The 19,327-nt window shown below is 55.4% G+C and overlaps 1 protein-coding gene across 2 annotated transcripts in view; it reads left to right on the top strand.

The window, feature by feature from the left end:
* The first annotated feature begins 446 nt into the window (after positions 1 to 446).
* LAMC3 (laminin subunit gamma 3) overlaps positions 447 to 19,327 on the top strand; it is a 58,825-nt gene continuing 39,944 nt past the window's right edge. For both annotated transcript variants that reach the window (XM_025475512.3, XM_049114401.1), the window contains exons 1-3: positions 447 to 890; positions 14,913 to 15,217; positions 18,944 to 19,074. In XM_025475512.3, the coding sequence (XP_025331297.1) occupies positions 518 to 890; positions 14,913 to 15,217; positions 18,944 to 19,074 (809 nt within the window). In that variant the 5' untranslated portion in view covers positions 447 to 517. The remainder of the gene's footprint in view (positions 891 to 14,912; positions 15,218 to 18,943; positions 19,075 to 19,327) is intronic.

The following is a 19,327-nucleotide window of genomic DNA, read 5'->3' as shown; positions in this document are numbered from 1 at the left end:
CTGATGGAAGCCGGTGGCTTTTCTCCCTTGATTTACTAACTGGTGAATCGGGGAGTCAAGGGGGGCGGTGTCTCCGAGGCGACACCGTGAGGGGACTGGGTGCCCTCGGTGACAGATACCAAGTTAGGCTCCCTCTGTCTGCTTGGGGAGAAGCCCGAAGTGAGCGGCGGGCGCGCCGTTCCGAGCTAACGGGGAGGCGGGAAGGGCGGGGGCCTCCGCCCCAGGCCGCCGGCGGTGGCTCTGTCCCGGGAGAGGCCCTTCACCGCGGGGCTGGCCGGAGCCTGGGCCGCAGGTCCCCGGGGGGCGCGATGCGCGACGGGGAGCAGCTGGGGCGCTCCCGGGCGCGTCCACCAGGTGGGGGTGAGCGCCGGGGACCGCGCGGCCCGGGGGGGGGGGGGGGGGCGGGGCGGGGCGGGGGCCGGGCCGAGCGGAGCGGAGCCGAGCAGAGCGGAGCCGAGCGGAGCCGGGCGGGCGCGGGGCGCGGGGCGCGGGGCGCGGGGCGCGGGGCGTCGGGGCCATGGCGGCGGCCGCGCTCCTGCTGGGCCTGGCGCTGCTGGGGCCGCGGGCGGCGGGCGCGGGGCCGGGCGCGTGCTACGACGGCGCGGGGCGGCCGCGGCGCTGCCTGCCGGGCTTCGAGAACGCGGCGTTCGGGCGGCGCGCCGAGGCCTCGCACACGTGTGGCCGCCCGCCCGAGGACTTCTGCCCGCACCTGGGCGCGCCGGGCGCGGGGCCGCGGTGCCAGCGCTGCGACGCCGCCGACCCCCGGCGCCGCCACGACGCCGCCTACCTCACCGACTTCCACAGCCAGGACGACAGCACCTGGTGGCAGAGCCCGTCCATGGCCCTGGGCGTGCAGCACCCCACCTCGGTCAACATCACGCTCCGCCTGGGTGAGCGCCGCGCCCCGGGCCTGCGGGCGGGCGGGCGGGCGGGCGGGCGGGGGAGCCTCCGCGGGCCCCTTCCCCTGCGGGGCGGAGCGCCGGGTCTGCACGCGGCGACCGTGCCCGGCCTCCGGGACCGCAACTGCGGGGAGACCCGGCCGGCCGCCCTCTAGGGCGGGAGCCCCCAGGCGTGGCCCGCCGCTCGGCTTCGGGGCGCACGAATCCCCGCGGGGCCGTGTGTGGTCCGGGCCGTGTTCCTGGGGCCGGGAGCCGAGGCGTTCGCCCCATTCACCTCCGGGGAGGTCGAGCCTCTGAGCAGGGCTGGACGCCCCGACCTGGCCGCCCCGACCTGGCCGCCCCTCCCGCCCCTCTGCCCGGTACCGGGCGCAAGAGCCCTCGGATCCCTGCGCTCCCTCAGCAGCCTCCCATCCGGAAATAGGAGAACCCCCGCCCCCACCAAGTGCGGCCCCACCCGGGTCCCCCTGGGCCCCAAGGTGTGCCAGGCGCTGAGCTGGGCCCCTTATCTGCTGCGGCCCCTGCAGCCCTTGAAGGGGGGGGGGGAGCGAGCTGGCCACTGGTTCCCGCTCCCTTGTCTGCGGATTTGAAATCTTCCCAAACTTTGAAAATTCAAGTATTTCTGTAACTCATTCTGGCTGCTGAACAGGACCCAAGGCTATTTATAGGCCTGTTTATCCTAGTTAGAGTGAATATTCATACATTTTGCTACTGAAATCTCATTTAAGTACAGCCTGTGGGGGCAAACCCAGCTGGGGGTGTCAACACAATTTATGGTATAAGAACTACATCATCTCTCTAAACTGTAAAAAATTGTGAATTCCAAAACACATCCATGGCTGAGCAGTTTGGATATGAGGTTATCCCCAATTTTCAGATGAGAAAATTGAGGCTCAGAAAGGTTAAGTGCTTTGCCCAAGGACACAGCTGCTAAGTGACTGGATAGGGACACCCACGTATTTCCAAGGTCTGGAGCATAAACTCCTTTACGTGAGCTCCGCCCAGCAATGCCTGGGTGACAGCCCTGTGGGGGCGGCTGGGAGATGGCATTGAAGTGGGGTGGGTGGGCGCTGAGCCCCTCAGCAGACCGGCCAGCTGTGGCCTGGCACCCCAAGAAGCTCAGTTCCCTGGGGTTCTGTGGCTTCCCCTGGCCTGTTGGGGCTGCTAGATGGGGCGGGGTCTCTGGCGAGGCGGGTGACCGGAAACCAGTGTGGGGAGGGAGTCTGGGGGAGCCGGCTGGACGGCTGGCAGAACCCCAAGGCCCCTGGGAAGGAATCTGGGGCGGGGTAGGGGCTGCGGGGGAGACACGCTGCTCTGTGACCCAGGGCCGGGGGCTGGCTGATGGGTTACATGTGTCGGGGGGACCCAGCAGGGCAGGGGGCTGAGCCCAGGCTCAAAGTGGGGGCAGGGAGGCCCGGTGCGTGTGCATTTGGGGCTGTTCCTGTTTGCTGAGTGCGGGTGCTTGGCCCGGTGACCCGCTGAGCTCTGCCTGGGACCCTCACACTCACATCCACTCACATATGTCTGCTCACTCTCATACGCTCATCCACACCCCCCCACATACCTACTGACACTCATACACTCACATTCATAACACATCATTCATACTTGTGTGCTCGTCTACACACACACCTACTCACACTTATGTGATCACCCTCACACCCTTACACTCACATTCGCAATCTAGTCACTCATACACACATGCACCCTCACATACATTTGCTCACACTTATGTGATCATCCACATACACATCTACTCACTCACATGATCACCCACACACACTTACGCTCGCATTCACACACTCTAGTCACTCATACACACGTTCATGCATACTCACATACATCTATCATACTCATGTGCTCATCCACACATTCATACATCTACTTACACTCATGCTCATCCACACACGCTCACACTCACACCCACACACCTGTCTACATCCATACACACTCACATACATCTACTGACACATATATGCGCACCCACACACTCACATCTACTTACACTCATAGGCTCATCCACACACACTTACACCCTCACACATCTACCCACACTCATACAGATACATTCATACACACATATCTGCTCATACTCATGTGCTCATCAAGGACACACACACATCTACTTACACTCATATGCTCACCCACCCACACTTACACTCACATTCACACAATCTAGTCACTCATACATTCAACACACATTCATACACACTCACATACTTCTGCTCACACTCATGTGTTCATCCCCATACTCACACACATCTACTTACTCATGCTCATCCATTCATACTCACACCCACACACATCTACCCACATTCATACACTCACACACATTCACACACACATACATCTATTCATACTTGTGTGCTCATCCACGTACACAATCTACTCACACTCATATGTTCACACACACACTTACACTTACACCTATCTAGAGACTCATACACTCACATACATCTGTAGACTTTTGTGCTCATCCACACACACATCTACTCATACTTGTGTGCATAAACACCTGTACATGTGTATATGTGCAGTCATACACACTCACATTTACTCATAGTCACCCTTACACACATCCACTTAGTCATATGCTAACCCTCACATGCACACATTTACTCAGATAAATTCATACTCACCTTCACACTCACATTCACACACTCACCTCCACATACCCACACACATCTACTCACACTTACATCTATTCACATGCCTGCACCCACAGTGATGTCCACATACTCACCCTCACACATCTACTTATAGTCACGTTCACCCTCATTCATTTACACTCACACATTCACGCACATCTACTCACTCACATATTCATCCTCACAAACCCACACACTCACTTGCACACTCACTTAAACTCACTCATACAGTTGCACTCAAGCATTCACACACACACACACACACCTTACCCTGAGCCAGCGTTCTTTCTGTCACCTTGTGCGGCACCAGGCATATAGGAGGGGTTCTGGGGTGTTTGTATGAATGAAGAAGAGAAGACTGAATGAGTGGATGGCAGTGTCCCCTCCTCCGTCCTGTGTTTCTGGGCCCAGCTCAGGACCTTGGTTGCCTGCTTGGGGAGACAGAACAGAGTAGAAATCACAAAACAAGCATTGGGTGCAGGCATGGCTCAGCCACTCACTAGGCAAATGCTGCTACCTCTTTGTACCCTCGTGTCCCCACCCCGTGAAACAGGGCTAAGCCTGGCCACCTCCCAGCTGGTTGTGCAGGCTCCATGAGCTCAGGTTGGCCACGTGCTTACAGGAGCTGTGACAGTCCTTGTGTGCGGCCAAGGCCACTCTGCTGAGAACAACTCAGGGCTGAAGTTCCCTGGCGGATGGCCTCTACCCAAGGATTGGGAAATGCCTGCCAAGCTGGCTCCCCAAAGATGTCCTGCCCCTGGGCCCTGTTTCCACACCGGGGGTGCCAGAGACCCATAGCGGCCCCAGATTCAGCCCATTTTGTGTTCCATTCAGCTTTGGTTTGCTCCATGCTGAGCTGTGGATTGCATAATCAGGGGAAGGAGAGGTCTGGGGCGGTCAGGGTGTTCCCAGCGGAGCCCCCCATCCTCCCCTCTGGGTCCTGTGGCCACCTCTGCTGGCTCCGTCTCCTGCTCCCCAGGTCCCCCACTCCTTGGGGCTCATGGGAGGAGAGAGTGGGTGGCTGGCTCTGGCCTGGGGCCCCTAGAGGGAGCAGGGTGAGGGACAGGGGAGGGAGGGGCGGCTGGTCAGCCCCGGGATGGAGGTCGCTGCTTTCCCAGCCCCCTGTGAGCTCACAGACATCTGTTCCAAATCCCAGAGTCGCCAAGCTGAGCCTTCCTGTCTGGGATGAAAGGCAGCAGCAGGGTCTGGCGGCTCCTGGCCCTCCACGGAGGTCCAGGGCAGCGGGCAGGCTGGGGGAGGTGCCTGGGCAGCAGGGATGAGAGACACTATTGGTGGGGCTCCCCGCTAGTGCTAAGAACCCCAGCCCCGCCAGAGTTCTTTTACAGGCAGGGAAACTGAGGCTCCCAAAGTAAAGTCTATTGTCCAGGGTCACACAGACAGTACTTGGCAGGCCCTGGGGTCCTGCCCAGATGGTGCTGCACTTGGGAACGATAAGCTGCTGGGTTAGGCTGGTCTGAGCCTTGGTTTTTGGTGAGGGTGGAGAGAATCTTCCTTCTCACTCCAACACTTCCTTGGATTTCTGAGAATCTCCTGCAATAACAGGAAAATCCTTGAGTTCCTGAGCTAGTGAGCGCTGAGCTGTCCGGTGGGGGGGGGGTTGCAGGAGAAAGCAGGTGGGCTCTTGCCTGCCCTCTCTCTCACTGCAGGTCCCACAGCTCGTGTGCAGGCCTTCTCTGTGCCTTTTGCAGTCCAGCTGGCTGCCCACTGTTGACTGAGCCTCGGCTGTGCTGGCCTTGGGGTATGCCCTGCCAGGAGACGGGTGAAGCCCAGGATGATGTGAATGAGGATTTATGCTCTGGGAACATACTCGGTGTCTGCGGAAGCTGACAGAAGAGCAAAGGACGTTTCAGGTCAAGGGGGAGATTGCTGTGTGTGTTCTTGGACCTGGCGGCCTGGATGGCTGGAGCGGAGGGGACCAGGGGGAGACCATGGGGGCTGGACGTCAGGAGGCCCCTGCCGGGCCCTGCCAAGCCCCTGAGCCAGCTGGGTGTCCGGAGCTTTGGCTGCATGGCGTCTTCCTTTTTGAGTGGGCGGCCGTGTTTGCGTTGGCCGGGGCTGGGGCCGGGGGGCTGCGGCCTCCTGCCTTCTCCCTGGAGGTTCTGGCTGGAACGCTGGGCTCTACGCGGATCGAGGGTCAGGGCAGCAGCCTTGCTTGGCCTCCGCGCACAGAAGCAGCCACCCCGCAGCCCCTGGGCCCAGCTGGTCCTGGCCGCCTCCCCCTGGCCTGGGCTCCTCAGGACCCACCGGATTCGCAGGAGCCGGAAGTCCCAAAGTCCAGTTGAGCACCTACTATGTGCTAGGCTCTGTGCCAGGCCCTCGGGATACAGCAGTGCGCAGGCCGCTGTCAGCCCCCCTCAGCTTAGAGGGGCCCTCCTTTGGGCAACCCCCTGCCTTCACAGAGGGTCGTGCTGCACTGGGGTTTGGGCATGTGTCCATCCCTTGCTCTGGGATGCAGAGGGAATGCCTGTCGTCACAGCCTCACCATGGCGCTCGGCACAGGCCCCCCACGCCCTGCGCAGGGGCAGCTTGCTGAATGTTGGTGCGGTGAATGAGGGGCACAGCAGCGGGTGTTTAGCCTCGGACATGCCACGTGTGTGCTAGAACTGTTCCCAGTGCTTTGCAGGTGTTTTAACTCCTTAAGCCCTGTTGTTATGCCCGTTTTGCAAAGCAATTAAAAAAGGAAAGGCAGATGAGGCACCTCGTTCATGTCACTTGCCCAGTTAAGGCCCCAGGAGGTTAGGTATTTTGCCCAAGGCCCCAACGCACGTAAAGGGTGGAGCAGATGTGAATGCCAGCACCTCATGGCCACAGCACGTTCCCTTGTTGGGAACCAGGGAGCAAGTGCAGCAGTGCATGAGCACAGGATTCGACAGTGTTCCAGATACATCCCGAACTCCTAAGCTGTGGCATTCCCGGGGCCCCAGCCCTCCCCAAGGTCCCATCCCTCCATCCCGCTCCAGCCACCTCCCCCTCTCTTCCCCTGCCCTCCCGCCATCAGAAGTACTCTGGCTGTGCCTGTGGGGATCCCAGGGGGACATTCAGGACTTCCCCCTGCACCTCTCTCCTAGTCTCTCCCCCTGAGCTCTTGACCAGGTAAGGTCCTCCTGAATGTCAGCCCTCGGATGTCACACAGCCCTCAAACCTAGGGTCCAGTCATTGCAGCACTCCTCACCATAGCCAGGGCAGAAGCAACTCAAGTGTCCATGGAGAGATGAACGAATAAGCAAAACGTGGGATATACATGCAATGGACTATCGATTAGCCTGGGAGAGGAGAGAGGTTCTGGCACCTGCTACGTGGAGGAACGTTATGCTAAGAAGGACAAATGCCATGTGATTTCACTTATATGAGGCCTTACAACACCCTAATTCTAGAGACAGAAAGTAGAATGGTGGGTGCCGGGGGCAGGGAACGGGAGGGAGTGGGAAGTTGTTCGTGGGGTGAGGACTCTCAGTTCGGCAAGGTGAAGAGAATTCTGGAGGTGGATGGAAGTGAGGGCTGCGCAACGGTGTGAATGTACTTTACTTCTGGTGGCCTGTGTACTTCAGCGTGGGTAAGATGGGGTGCCTGGCTGGCCCAGTCAGAAGAGCATGCAGCTCTCCATCTCAGGGTTGTGAGTTCAAGCCCCGTGTTAGGCATAGAGGTGACTTAAATTAAAAAAAAAAAAAAAAAAAAGTAGGTGGCTCAGTCGGCTAAGTGTCCAACTCTTAATTTCAGCTCAGGTCATCATCTCAGGGTCATGAGATTGAGCCCAATGTTGGGCTCTGCACCGGACGTGGAGCCTGTTTATGATTCTCTCTCTCTCTCTCTCTCCCTCCCCCCTCCACTCACTCTCATGTGTGTGCTCTCTCTCTCTCTCTAAAAAAAAAAAAAAAAAAAGTTGAGATGGCAAATTTTATGTGTATTTAAAAGTAAAAAGGGGCAGCCCAGGTGGCTCAATGGTTTAGTGCTGCCTTCAGCCCAGGGCATGATCCTGGAGACTCAGGATCGAGTCCCGCATCGGGCTTCCAGCATGGGGCCTGCTTCTTCTTCCTGTGTCTCTGCCTCTCTCTCTGTCTGTTTCTCGAATAAATAAATTTTAAAAGATCTTAAAAAAAATAAAATAAAAGGAAATTAAAAAGGAAAGGCATCCTTCTCCCATCTCTCCATGCACCAGGGCAAGAAATTTGGGTGTGAGCTGTGATTCTTCCCTCCTTTGCCTTCAGCACTCACCAGATCACTAGATCATTCTCTGGAATAGCCTTCATGTTTGCCGTCCTCTCCACCATTTTCACTGAGCTCCTCTTCTGTTCCTGGACTTACTGCAGTGGCCTTGAATGCCTTGCCGCCTCCCTTTGCAAATGGGTCATTTGTACGTTTCAGTCACATCGGCCGATCAGACCTGAGAATCCTTCTTAACACAAAGCCCTAGGCAATAATCAATCAGATGAAACTATTTGCTCTTTCCAGGTTAGTGTGCTTGACAATCTTGATTCATATTTAGGGTGTAGACTCTTGGTTCAAAGATAAGAGAACCGTGATGGGCCCAGTTCTCAGCCAGCCAGGCTCCCATGGCACCTGGCATTGTGCTCATGGGGATTCCCTAGCTCCTCACGGACCCACTGTACCCCAAATTGCCAAGACCTGGGGTGGGAGAGGAAGACAGGAGCAGCGAATGACTGTGATAGGGCCAAGTGGTTCCCCTGTAGGCTGGGAGCAGCTCTCCCCACCTGGTTCTCATGCCCGCAGTGGGCAGGGTGGCTTCGCCCACACATTCCCAGCTCAGCTCCCCACCCTGCCCCATCCAGCCCCACCCCCGGGCCACTGCTTCCCAGATGGCTCCAATTAAAGAGCTTTGTTTTGTTTCCACTTTCCCAAAATAAGCTGTGTTCCGAGCGCACTCTGCTTGTCAGTGCCGGATGTGAGCGGCTTGGTTTTGTGACCGCCCTGGTGTCATTCCTGATGGGCTTTATGCCCCAGCTGGTTGGAGAGGACGTGCTTGGTGCTGGTTTGGGTGGCCTCGCAGTCTCCGTGGGTGCCAGCACCTCCTTCCCGGGCAGCCCCTTGTGTCTGGGCACCCACAGATTCCTGAACGAGAGTGGCCTAGTTCAAGGCCATAACTCTGGGGGCAGACAAGCCTGCAGTCAAGTAGAGACATAGCTAGATTCTGCGTGACATTGAGCGAGGCCCTTTCTCCTGCCTAAGCCTCAGGCTCCCTGTTAGTAAGACGGGCACAGTGATGCAACTGTTTGAGGTCTTAGCCTTAAGGTGCTGAGTAATGTACTTAACATGGTGCCTGGCACATAGTAAGTGCTTACTAAATGCTGACTGTTCTACAACAGATGCATTCAGGGGTTGTGGCTTGCAAAATATCAGCGGCATTGTCAGACCTCCCTGCCTCAACCCATTCACTGGATCATAAACTCCTTGAAGGTACAAATCATGCTTCACCTTTACTTGCTCATATGGCAAGCATTTATTGAGCACCTACTGTGTGCCGGGCACTGTGCTCAGCTCTAAGGAGTCCCATGCCCTGTCCCAAGAGGGTCACAAACTAGTGGAACAGATGGGCAGATCTTTTAAGAACTGGATGAAGAAGCCCAGGGAGGCTGGGGGGGGGGGGGGGAGGCACTGATGAGGGGGGAGTGGCCATGAGCCAGGAAAGGTGGGAAGAAGGGCATTCCACACTGGACTCAGGCTGGGGTATGTGGTCCGTGGGCTAAGCCAGAGGGATGAGCAGGGGCGCATGGGAGCCAGACAGGTGAGGAGGAGAGGGAACAGCATTCAGGTAGGGGGAACAGCATATTGGGCTGCTAGGAGGCAGATCTATGTGCTCCCAAGCAGTGTTGTCCCTGTTAACAGTTGGGAATGACATTTTGGCCCAGCGTTCCTAACAGGAACACACCTATCTTAATCACCCTGAAGCCTCATCATCCCCCGGAGCTTGCAAGGGTATGGGTAGAGGCTGCGAATTTAATTCTTGTCACTGCTTAGAAGATCTTGGGGCTGCTTCCTTCCCCCGCTTTTGGGTTGCCTTTGGCAGAAACCTTTTCATCACAAAGCTGGGATTAAGCTGTTTTCTTGGCCCTTCTAATTAACTCTTGTAACAAAAAGTCCCTGCCGAGTGTCTGTGATGTTCCTGTGTCTCCTCTCACCTCCTGGCTTGGCAAGGAAGAGGAAGAGCCGTGGTGCTTCCTAGTGCGTGATGTTGCTTCTTTGCATGAAATCCCAGCGACTGCCTTTTTCCGATCACGCTTCTAGCTGCCAGCTACCTTTTAAGTGGCTCCAAGCTCCCCTCCCGCGATGTGTCTGGCTGCTAGATGTTTACAGAGGAGTCTGGGCCGTGGGACCCGCTGCGGCCTCCACCCCGCATGCTCCCGTGAGTGCACATCTGGGCTAAGCCCCTGCCTGGCTCTGAAGCCTGAACCTCGGAACAGACGTGGCCACCAGGCTGCCCCCAGACACTGACTCGGTTTATGACACATGCTTTCTTTTCAGGGACTCGGAGTTACGGTGCCAAGCTGTGCCGTAACAGAACTTTGAAAAACACTGGAAACAGAACATGGCAAGGCGGTTGCTTTTCAAAAAAAAAAAAAAAAAGGATTTTTTTTAAACGTGTTTTCTCCAGTTTTTAAATTAGAACAAGCTTTGTGAAAGAAAAATAGGAAAATGTAGAACAGTTGAAGAAATGCCACTCGCGGCCTCTGCCCGGAGGACACCACGCTGACTCGTTTGATGTCTCTCTTTTCTGTCTATTCTTCAGGGATTTTTAAATAATAATCTGATGATTCTGAACGTATGATCTTATGTCTTTCAATTCAGCATTATGGCTTAAGCTTTCCCCGTGTCATACAAGCTCACTGCCAGCTGTTTTTCTACGGCTTTGGTCATCCTGTGAATTTATATCCTTCCATTTATTGGATGCTGATGATTCCTGTGTTTCTCCTTTTAAGAAAACACCTGGATGAACGTTTTCATGCATTTAGTCTCCATTCCTCGTTTGAATTCCCAAAAGTGGGATGATTTCACCAGAGGCAGGGGATACTTCCACGGCTCTTCATCCGTGCCTCCAAAATGCCTTCCTAAAGGGCCGATGCACGTAGATATGTTTCCTATTTTTTGTTTTATTGTGTTAAATAGACATAAAATGAAGCTTAAGCATCTTAACCACTTGTACTGTTGTGCAACCGTCACCACCATCTACCCACAGAACTTTTCCCTCTTAAACTGAAACTCTGTTCCTGTTAGACATGGACTGCCCCCACCACCAGCCCCTGGCCCCCGCCACTCCCTTCTCCATCACTATGAACCCAACGTAAGTGGAATTGTAGTATCTGTCCTTTGGTTCCTGGCTTACTTCACTCCACACAATGTCCCTGGGTTCCATCCGTGTTGTAACATGTGTCTGGATTTCCTTCTTTTTCAAGGCCGGATGCTATTCCATGGTGTGGGTGGACCATGGTTTGTCTGTTATCCCTGGATGGACACATGGGTTTTCTTTCCACTTTCTGGCTGTGGTGAATAGGGCCACTATGAACACGGGTGTGCAGATGCCTGTGCAAAACCATGCTCTCAGTTCTTTGGGGTATGTGCCCAAATTGCGGGATCATAGAGTCCTTCCCTTTTCACCTTTTTGAGGAAGTGCCAGACGTTTTCATAGCGAATGCACCATTCTATGCTCCCATAAACCATGCACAAGGCTTGTGTTTCTCCACCTGCTCGCCATCACTTGTGAATAGGTGTTTTTTTGTCTCGAATCATGGCCATCCTAATGGATGTGAGGTCTAGTTTTTTGTTTTTGTTTTTTCAAGATTTTGTTTATTTATTCATGAAAGACAGAGAGGCAGAGACACAGGCAGGCAGAGGGAGAAACAGGCTCCCTGCAAGGAGCCCAATATGGGACTCAATCCCAGGACCCCAGGATCACACCCTGAGCCAAAGGCAGACGCTCAACCACTGAGCCACCCAGGCATCCCCAGTCCACCCGTTAAAAGTGTAAGTGCATTTTAGTCTGCTCATAGAATTGTGTCCCCATCCCCACTGTTGCCTTTGGAACTTTGCATCACCCCCAAAAGGAACCCTGCACCTGCTTGCTGTGTCTGCCCCCCAGCCTCCACTCCTCCCACCAGGCCCTGGCAACCACTAATTAATCTACTCTGTTTTTATGGGTTCGCCTACTTGGGATGCTCAAGATAAGTGGAATCATATGATGTGCAGTCTTTTGTGATTAGCCTCTTTCGTTCGACCTACTGTTTTCGAGATGTATCCACGTTGTAGCATATGTCAGAACATCATTACTTTTTAAAGATTTTTTTATTCATGAGAGACACACAGAGAGGCAGAGACACAGGCAGAGGGAGAAGCAGGCTCCCTGTGGGAGCCTGATGCAGGACTCGATCCAGGACCCCAGAGTCATGCCCTGAGCCAGAGGCAGACGCTCAACCGTTGAGCCACGTAGGCGTCCCAGACCATCATTACTTTTTATTGCTGAACACTATTCCGCCGTGTGACATATCACATTTTATTGATTCATGTGTCAGTTGACAAACATTTGAGTTGTTTCCAGCCTTTGGATATTATGAGTAATGCTGCTGTGAACAGCCGTGTGCGTTTGCACAGACACATGTTTCCCCTTCTTTGCTTGCGCACAAGCCTCGGGGTGGAACTGCTGCATCCTGCGTATTCCGTGTTGGCCTTTGCAGGAAGCACCGGGCTGTGTTCCACGGCAGCCACGCCATCTCGCATTCCCAGCAGCCGTGTAGGAGGGCTCCAGTTTCTCCACATCCTCGCCAGCACTTGTTTTTATCTGTCTTTTTTATTATATCCAGCTTAGGGGAGTGAAGTGGTGTCTCACGGTGGTTTTGATTTGCATTGCCCTTCTGGCTCATGATGTTGGGCATCTTCTCATGTGCTTATTGGCCAGTTGTGTATCTTCTTTGGAGAGATGTCTGTTTAGATGCTTTGCTCATTTTTTAAAATTGGATTGTCTTGGGATCCCTGGGTGGCGCAGCGGTTTGGCACCTGCCTTTGGCCCAGGGCGCGATCCTGGAGACCTGGGATCGAATCCCACGTTGGGCTCCCGGTGCATGGAGCCTGCTTCTCCCTCTGCCTGTGTCTCTGCCTCTCTCTCTCTCTCTGTTTGTGTGACTATCATAAATAAATAAAAAAATTGGGTTGTCTTTTATTGAGTTATAAGAGTTGTTTGTATAGTTTCGGTAAATCCCTTCTGAGATATGAATTTGCAAATATCGTCTCGCATCCTGTGGGTTTTCATTTTCTCAGTAGCATCTTTAGAAACAGACAATTTTGACTCCGATGAGGACCAACGTATCTCTGTCACTTGGGCTTTTGGTGTCACATCTAAGGAACCTTTGCCCAGCCCAGGTCACAAAGATCTGCTCCTGTATTTTCTTCTGAGTTTTGTAGTTTCAGTGCCTACATGTGACCAAGATGCTTAAACAGGGGAGACTGAAGTGATGTCTCCTGGGTTGGTAAGGAAGACTGCAGACAGGGACAGAGGTGCGGCGAGGGCCAGGCCCCCGGTGGTATCTGGGCCCCAGGGCAGAGAGAAGAAAGCAGATACAGGAAGCAGAGGGTCTCATGCTGCCCTGGGGACGAGAGGCTACCAGCCACGGTAGGACCGGTGACCATTTGTTCACCTGTTTGTATATGTGTAGACACTCGTGGTGCCTGCTCAGGCACTGGGCACTTTGCAAGGTGCTAGGGTGGCAGAGCCTAGAAAGGAAAGGCCAGGTGCTGGTCTGAGCTCCATCCAGTGAGGGAATGCAGGTTAATGAGCAGGTGGTTCTCCGGTGATGAACGGGGGAGAGGGGACGAGGAGCGTATAACAGTCAGCATTCACCTTCCAAATCAGCCTTTGATGTCTTGCCTGTTTTGCAGACATGCATGCTCTTGCTTTAGAGGGGCTGATGCTCAGGGCCCCTGGGTGGCTCAGCGGTTGAACATCTGCCTTCGGCTCAGGGCTTGATCCCAGGGTCTTGGGATCGAGTCCTGCATCGGGCTCCCTGAAGGGAGCCTGCTTCTCCCTCTGTCTCTGCCTCTCTCTGTGTGTCTCTCATGAATAAATAAATAAAATCTTTAAAAAAAAGAGGGGAGAAGCAGGACTGGGGGATGCTCACCAAGCTGTGGAGGCTCCCCCCCTGCCTCCCCCAGCCCAGCCCCCCAGCCCAGAAACAGTCCCCCTCGGGCTCCCAGCGAGTCCTCTTCCAGAGTCCTCTTCCATAGCTTCCCATCCCCCAGCACTACTTGGTTCTTCCGTTCTTGTGGCACTGCTCCCTGACACCCCCTGAGCTCCGATGAGGGTGTAGGGACCCTTCCCTCCCTGCCCACTCTGCTCCCTGCCCATAGCCTTCCTCCCCATCCCGGCCTCCAGCACAGCTCAGAATCACTGTGGGGGATCTAAATTCATTGTTGTGGCTCCTCCTGGGACACGATGGTGGGAGCTGGGCTTGGTGGAGAGGAAGGCAGGGCGGGGCCCAAGCTGGAAGGAAGCTCCCCCATTCTCTTGGTGTGGGCAGCGGCAGTGTGGGAGAGGGGAGTGGGGTTCAAGCTACTGGAAGAGGAGGCCCTGGGGGAGGGATGAGCAGGGGTCTGAGGAGCAGCCCAGGAGCATGACCCAAGAGGGGGGCTGCACAGAAGCCTGGGGGAATTGCCAGGCCCCTGGCTGTGGCCATGGAGGGCTGTTGGTGAGGGAGCTTTCCAAGAGCAGTGTCCGTGGAGCAGCCCAGAGAAGCTGAATTGCAGTGGACTGCAGGCCAAGTTGGGAGGTGAGGCCGTGGAGCCAAGCAGATGCAGACTTCTCTTGAGAAATTTGGACCAAAAGAGACATTAGATGGACACTGGAAGAATAGAGGGTCCTGGGAGGGTCGCACTGGGGCTTAGGGGAGTTGGAACAGGGTGTCTCTAGACTCCAAAGGTGTGAAGTCACTGGAGAGGAATGAGCCCAAAGACACAGGTGGAAGGATTGGCTTTGCTGGGGTGTAGTAAAAGAAATAACTTTCTAATGGTAAAGCAGCCTTCTTCAGGATGTGGCAACATGCTGTTGCTAGAGATATTTGAGCAAAAAGAGTTGGCTGCCCATCAGGGGTCTGACAATGCAGGTTCCCATGCAGGGAGGCAAGGTGGCCGAAGCAAGGGATGGCAGGTACCCAGGAAGCTCTCCCTCTGGGTCCGGTGCCCCTGACAGGCATCGCTCATTGATCATGGCACTGCAAGCACGGCGCTCTAGACAGCCTCTAACCTCCCACCCAAGAGAGTTTACACAAGGCCGCCCTCCCACTGTCCCTTGCGCCAGGACTCTGACCCTCCCTTCCCTGCTGTAAAATGGGTCCCTGCCTTCCTGCTGCAGGGAAAGCTTACGAGATCACCTACGTGAGGCTGAAGTTCCACACCAGCCGCCCCGAGAGCTTTGCCATCTACAAGCGCACACGTGCTGGCGGCCCATGGGAGCCCTACCAGTACTACAGTGCCTCCTGCCAGAAGACCTACGGCAGGCCCGAGGGTCAGTACCTGCGCCCTGGCGATGACGAGCGGGTGGCCTTCTGCACCTCGGAGTTCAGTGACATCTCCCCACTGAGCGGTGGCAACGTGGCCTTCTCCACCCTGGAGGGCCGGCCCAGCGCTTACAACTTCGAGGAGAGCCCTGTGTTGCAGGTCAGAGAGGAGCGGGCTTGGTGGGTTGGGTCCCCAGGACTGGGGGAGCGCAGGAAAAAGTGGGAGGACGCAGGGCTTCCTATGGGATGCCACAGTTTTCAGACCTCAAACAACAGAGGCCTTGGTGGCGTCTCAACGTGTTGTAGATGCCGACAGTGAGGTTGATGCAGGAACCCCTGCGCAGCCTGCAGCAGCAGAGCCCTGGGGCTCCCGGGGGCCCTGTGACAGCCACCAGCTCTCCTGGCCCCTTCCTGACTTGGGTGGGGAGGCGGAGGCCTGGATGGCAGAGACTGTTTCCCAGGGCCACACATGAGTTCGTGGAAGGGCCCAGACCAGATCCTGAGTGTCCTGACTCCTTACTGGGGCTCTTTCTAGAACCTTCTAGAACACCCTTCGGAGGGCCTTGCTTCCTTCCTCTGTGTCCCCAAGGGTTTTTATGATGATAAAATGAGAAACGAGAAAAGAACATAAGTTTAGGAATCGCAGTCCTGGTTCTGTGCTTTAAGCTGGCACTGCGCTCTCCAGAACGTCCTGCAGTGACAGAAATGGTGTCTGGCTGTGCCCTCCAGGGTGGTGGCCACTACCCACATGTCTAGAGTGCTAGGAATGAGACTGGCATGACCGAGGAACTCAATTTTTAAGTCTGGTTTCATTTTAATGAATTTTCATTTAAACTGCTTGGTGTCAGCAGTCAACTCAAACACCGCCAGCACAGTGCTTGGCACGTAAGAGGTGCTCAATCACACTTTTCAGGGAAGAGCTCGAGGTGGCTTACCCTTCTCGTCCTCATGGCCAAGAAAGAATAGCAGGCTTGTAGCTGTGTCCATTCACACAGGCCCCCCTGTCCAGCCCACCCACGTCTGCCCAGGCTTGTGGCCCTACCAGTTTTGGCACCCAGGCACGTCCTTATTCCTGTGTGTCAGTGACCTTTCACCTACAGATGTGGGGGTCTGTGCGATGTTTCTGGGCACTGGACAGCCCTCTAGTCTACTTCCCAGAGTTTCCTGTGCTGAGAAAGACAGCCATCCCTTCCCTTGACAGGTTCAGAACGTTCCCTTTGCCAGTCAGCGATAACGAGGGGGCAAGGGTCAGAATTCCTGTTTATTTCTAGAGGGAACACTTAGGCCCAGAAAGAAATTGTGTCCCTGCCAGGGCTGGTTCGGGGTCGCCAGGACCTCCCTCAAGTCTAGTGATTCTCTCGAAGGACTCACAGAACTCAAGAAATCCGTGAAACTCAAAACGGACCAGAGGTGCCTGGAGCAGGGTCCAGGGAGGACCGGATGTGGAGCTTCCCGTTGTCCGATCCTGGTAGATTCATGGCGACAGCACTTATTTCTCCCAGCAACGATGTGACAATGTGCAGAGTATTGCCAACAGGGAGGCTCCCCTATACCCTGTACCCTGGAGTTGGTCACATAGACGTGGCTGATGGCCTGCACGGCTGACTGTGACCGTCGTCAGCTCCCCTAGAGGGCAAGCTGATCCCATGTGGCCCGAGGCACCCCCTAAACCAGTTGTTAGCATAGACCGGAGTGACCCAAGACCGCAGGTGAAAAAAGACACTCTTCTCAAGCAGGGTGTTCTGGGGGCTTAGAAGTGACCTCCCAGGAGCAGGGGGCAAAGGCCTGACCTCTCTTTGGGCAAGGCTAATCCTTCAAGGTACAGAATCACACGTCCAGATGCCCAGCCCTCCTTGTCTTATTCAAAATGGTCACGTCATCATCATGATTCTGTTTAAAATGACAATTTCTTCCCCACAGGGCTCCAGACTCTGTAGATTACAAATTATTAGCCAAGGTCATCTGAAGATGAGCAGAGGGCCAGACCCCCCATTCCTGGGTCTGAGCCATCACCCCAGAGCAGAGGCTCAGGCTAAGGCCCCTCTCTGACTTGCTGTCTCATATGTGCTAGACATTGTCCCCAACAGAGAAGCAGTGTTTTCAGAAATGCTGCCCCCTACCCTCCTCTGCTCCCAGGGGGAAGCGGACAGATGAAAGGCAAGTCCATCTTGCCCTTCTGTCCTCCCCTCCTGGCAGCTCTGGGAAGGTGCTTCCTCTGAGGACTTGGAGCATTTCAGGGTGAGAAGTAATGAAAGACGTGGGTGCGTGGCTGCTGGGTCTTGGGTCCCTCTGTTCCCCATGAAGCAGAATCCAGCCACCAGATCCGAGTGGCCACCTGAGCGTCTCTGCTGTAGGGTGCTGGCCGGAGCAGGGGCTCCCTGCCTCCTGCATCTTAATGCCACATCCCAGACCGCAGGTCTGTGCAAAGTCCACCCAAGACCCCATCCGTGGTTTTAGCTGGGGCCATCACAAGCTGCAAAAGCCCGTCGTACGTCACAGATGTGGTTTGCCCTAAAATGACCTTTACGGCATCGGGGAGTGCCTCATACGACTTGGGCTGAGAGAACCAATTCCCCTTCTCTCGCCAGCCCCCAACTGTGCACACTCTCCAGCCCCAGGCACCAGCTCTTGTTGTCAGCTGACCCAGGGACCTGCCGCATCCACACCACCTGGGCATTTGCTAGAAGTGCAGAAGCCCAGGCCCCACCCCTGACCTCTCCATCAGAGGCTGCATTTTAACCAGATCCCTGAAGGCACACTGACATTTGCCAGGTGATTTGCGGGGTGTCGGAGCACTTATAAGCCCTGCTCAGTGCTGAGGCTTCCGCTGAAGTATTTCAGGTGCTGGACCCTCCCTCCCCAGCAAAGACATCCTTGGGCAGAGGCCCCAGGCCCTGGCAGTGGGTTGACTGAGCCACTGAGCTTAGAGGGAGCAGCAGAGTCCCACTGGCCTGCGTCATGCTGGGGCCCAAAGACAGACTTTGCCAGAGTTTGTTTCAGCCCTGATGGGCCTGATTGCTAAACCAGGAGCTCCTGGGCTGAATTAAAATGCTGATTAAAATTCAGCCGGAGCTGCCTCTGTGTACCTCTGATTATAACAGCAGGCAGATGAAAATGTCAGCCTTCACGTGCCTTCTCCCCTTCCTCCCCGCCATGCTCTTCCAGGGGAAGGTGTCATTCAGCGATCAGCAAGTATTTACTGAGCACCTGTGACGAGCCAGCCAGAGCCTGGGAGCTGGGGTGCCGAGAGAACAAAGGGCCCCAAGTCCCTGCTCTTGTAGGGACAGATGTCACCTGGGGCAGGTGACTTGCTGCAGGAGTCTGTGCATTTGGGGACCTGCCCACATCAGGCCCAGCTGGGCACCGGGACATGTCCTCCTTCTGCTCAGCTCTAGGATGGGGGTGCAGAAGCCGTTGGGAGAGGTTAAGTGACCAGCATGACAAGTTATAGGATGGGCTTCCTCAGCCCTGTCCCCCAGCACCTTGGCTGGCCACTTACTGAGCATGTGCCAGACCCCATGCCCCACTGCTGACGTTGGCTACCCTCTAAACACCCTTGTGGGGTTGGCACAATCCCTTGTTTCATTTTACAGATGGGGAAACCAAGCCTTCAAGACATTGAGTAACTGTCCAGAGTTGCATAGCCAGTAAGTGGCCTGGCACCTGGACCGGCTCAATCCCAAAGCACAGGCTCCTTATTTCTGCACCGTTCTCGGGGATTTATCTAAAATCTAATAAGATTTGTCTAAGCTTGTCCCTGGGTCCTAGGAGACCCCACTCCCCTCCCAGGGCAGCCAGCTGGACCTTCACACAGAATAGGGTGAGAGCAAGTACTCAGGAGCCTACTAATGCCTTCCTTCCTCCATCCTTACCCCCCGCCCCTCAGGAGTGGGTCACCAGCACTGAGCTCCTCATCTCCCTGGATCGGCTCAACACATTTGGGGATGACATCTTCAAGGACCCAAAGGTGCTGCAGTCCTACTACTATGCTGTGTCCGACTTCTCTGTGGGTGGCAGGTAGGTGAAAGGTAGGATGGCGGGGCCTGGGACCCCAGGACCCCAGAACTCTGGGCATGGGGCAGGAGGCAGCAGCCATATGGGGGTCATCCAGTGGCTGCCGTGGAAGGTGAAAAAGCCACATCATGATGCCTCGGCAGGAGAGAGAGTGAGGGCAGGATCCTGTCCCCTGGGCCTGGCATTCGAGGCCTTCATGGCCAGCAGCATCACCAGCTTCTACTTTTCCTGCATCAGCTGTGTTTCCACCACCATG

This window comes from Canis lupus, chromosome 9 (assembly GCF_003254725.2).
Source record: "Canis lupus dingo isolate Sandy chromosome 9, ASM325472v2, whole genome shotgun sequence".
NCBI classification, from domain to species: domain Eukaryota; kingdom Metazoa; phylum Chordata; class Mammalia; order Carnivora; family Canidae; genus Canis; species Canis lupus.
This window is presented reverse-complemented; position numbering and strand designations above follow the sequence as displayed.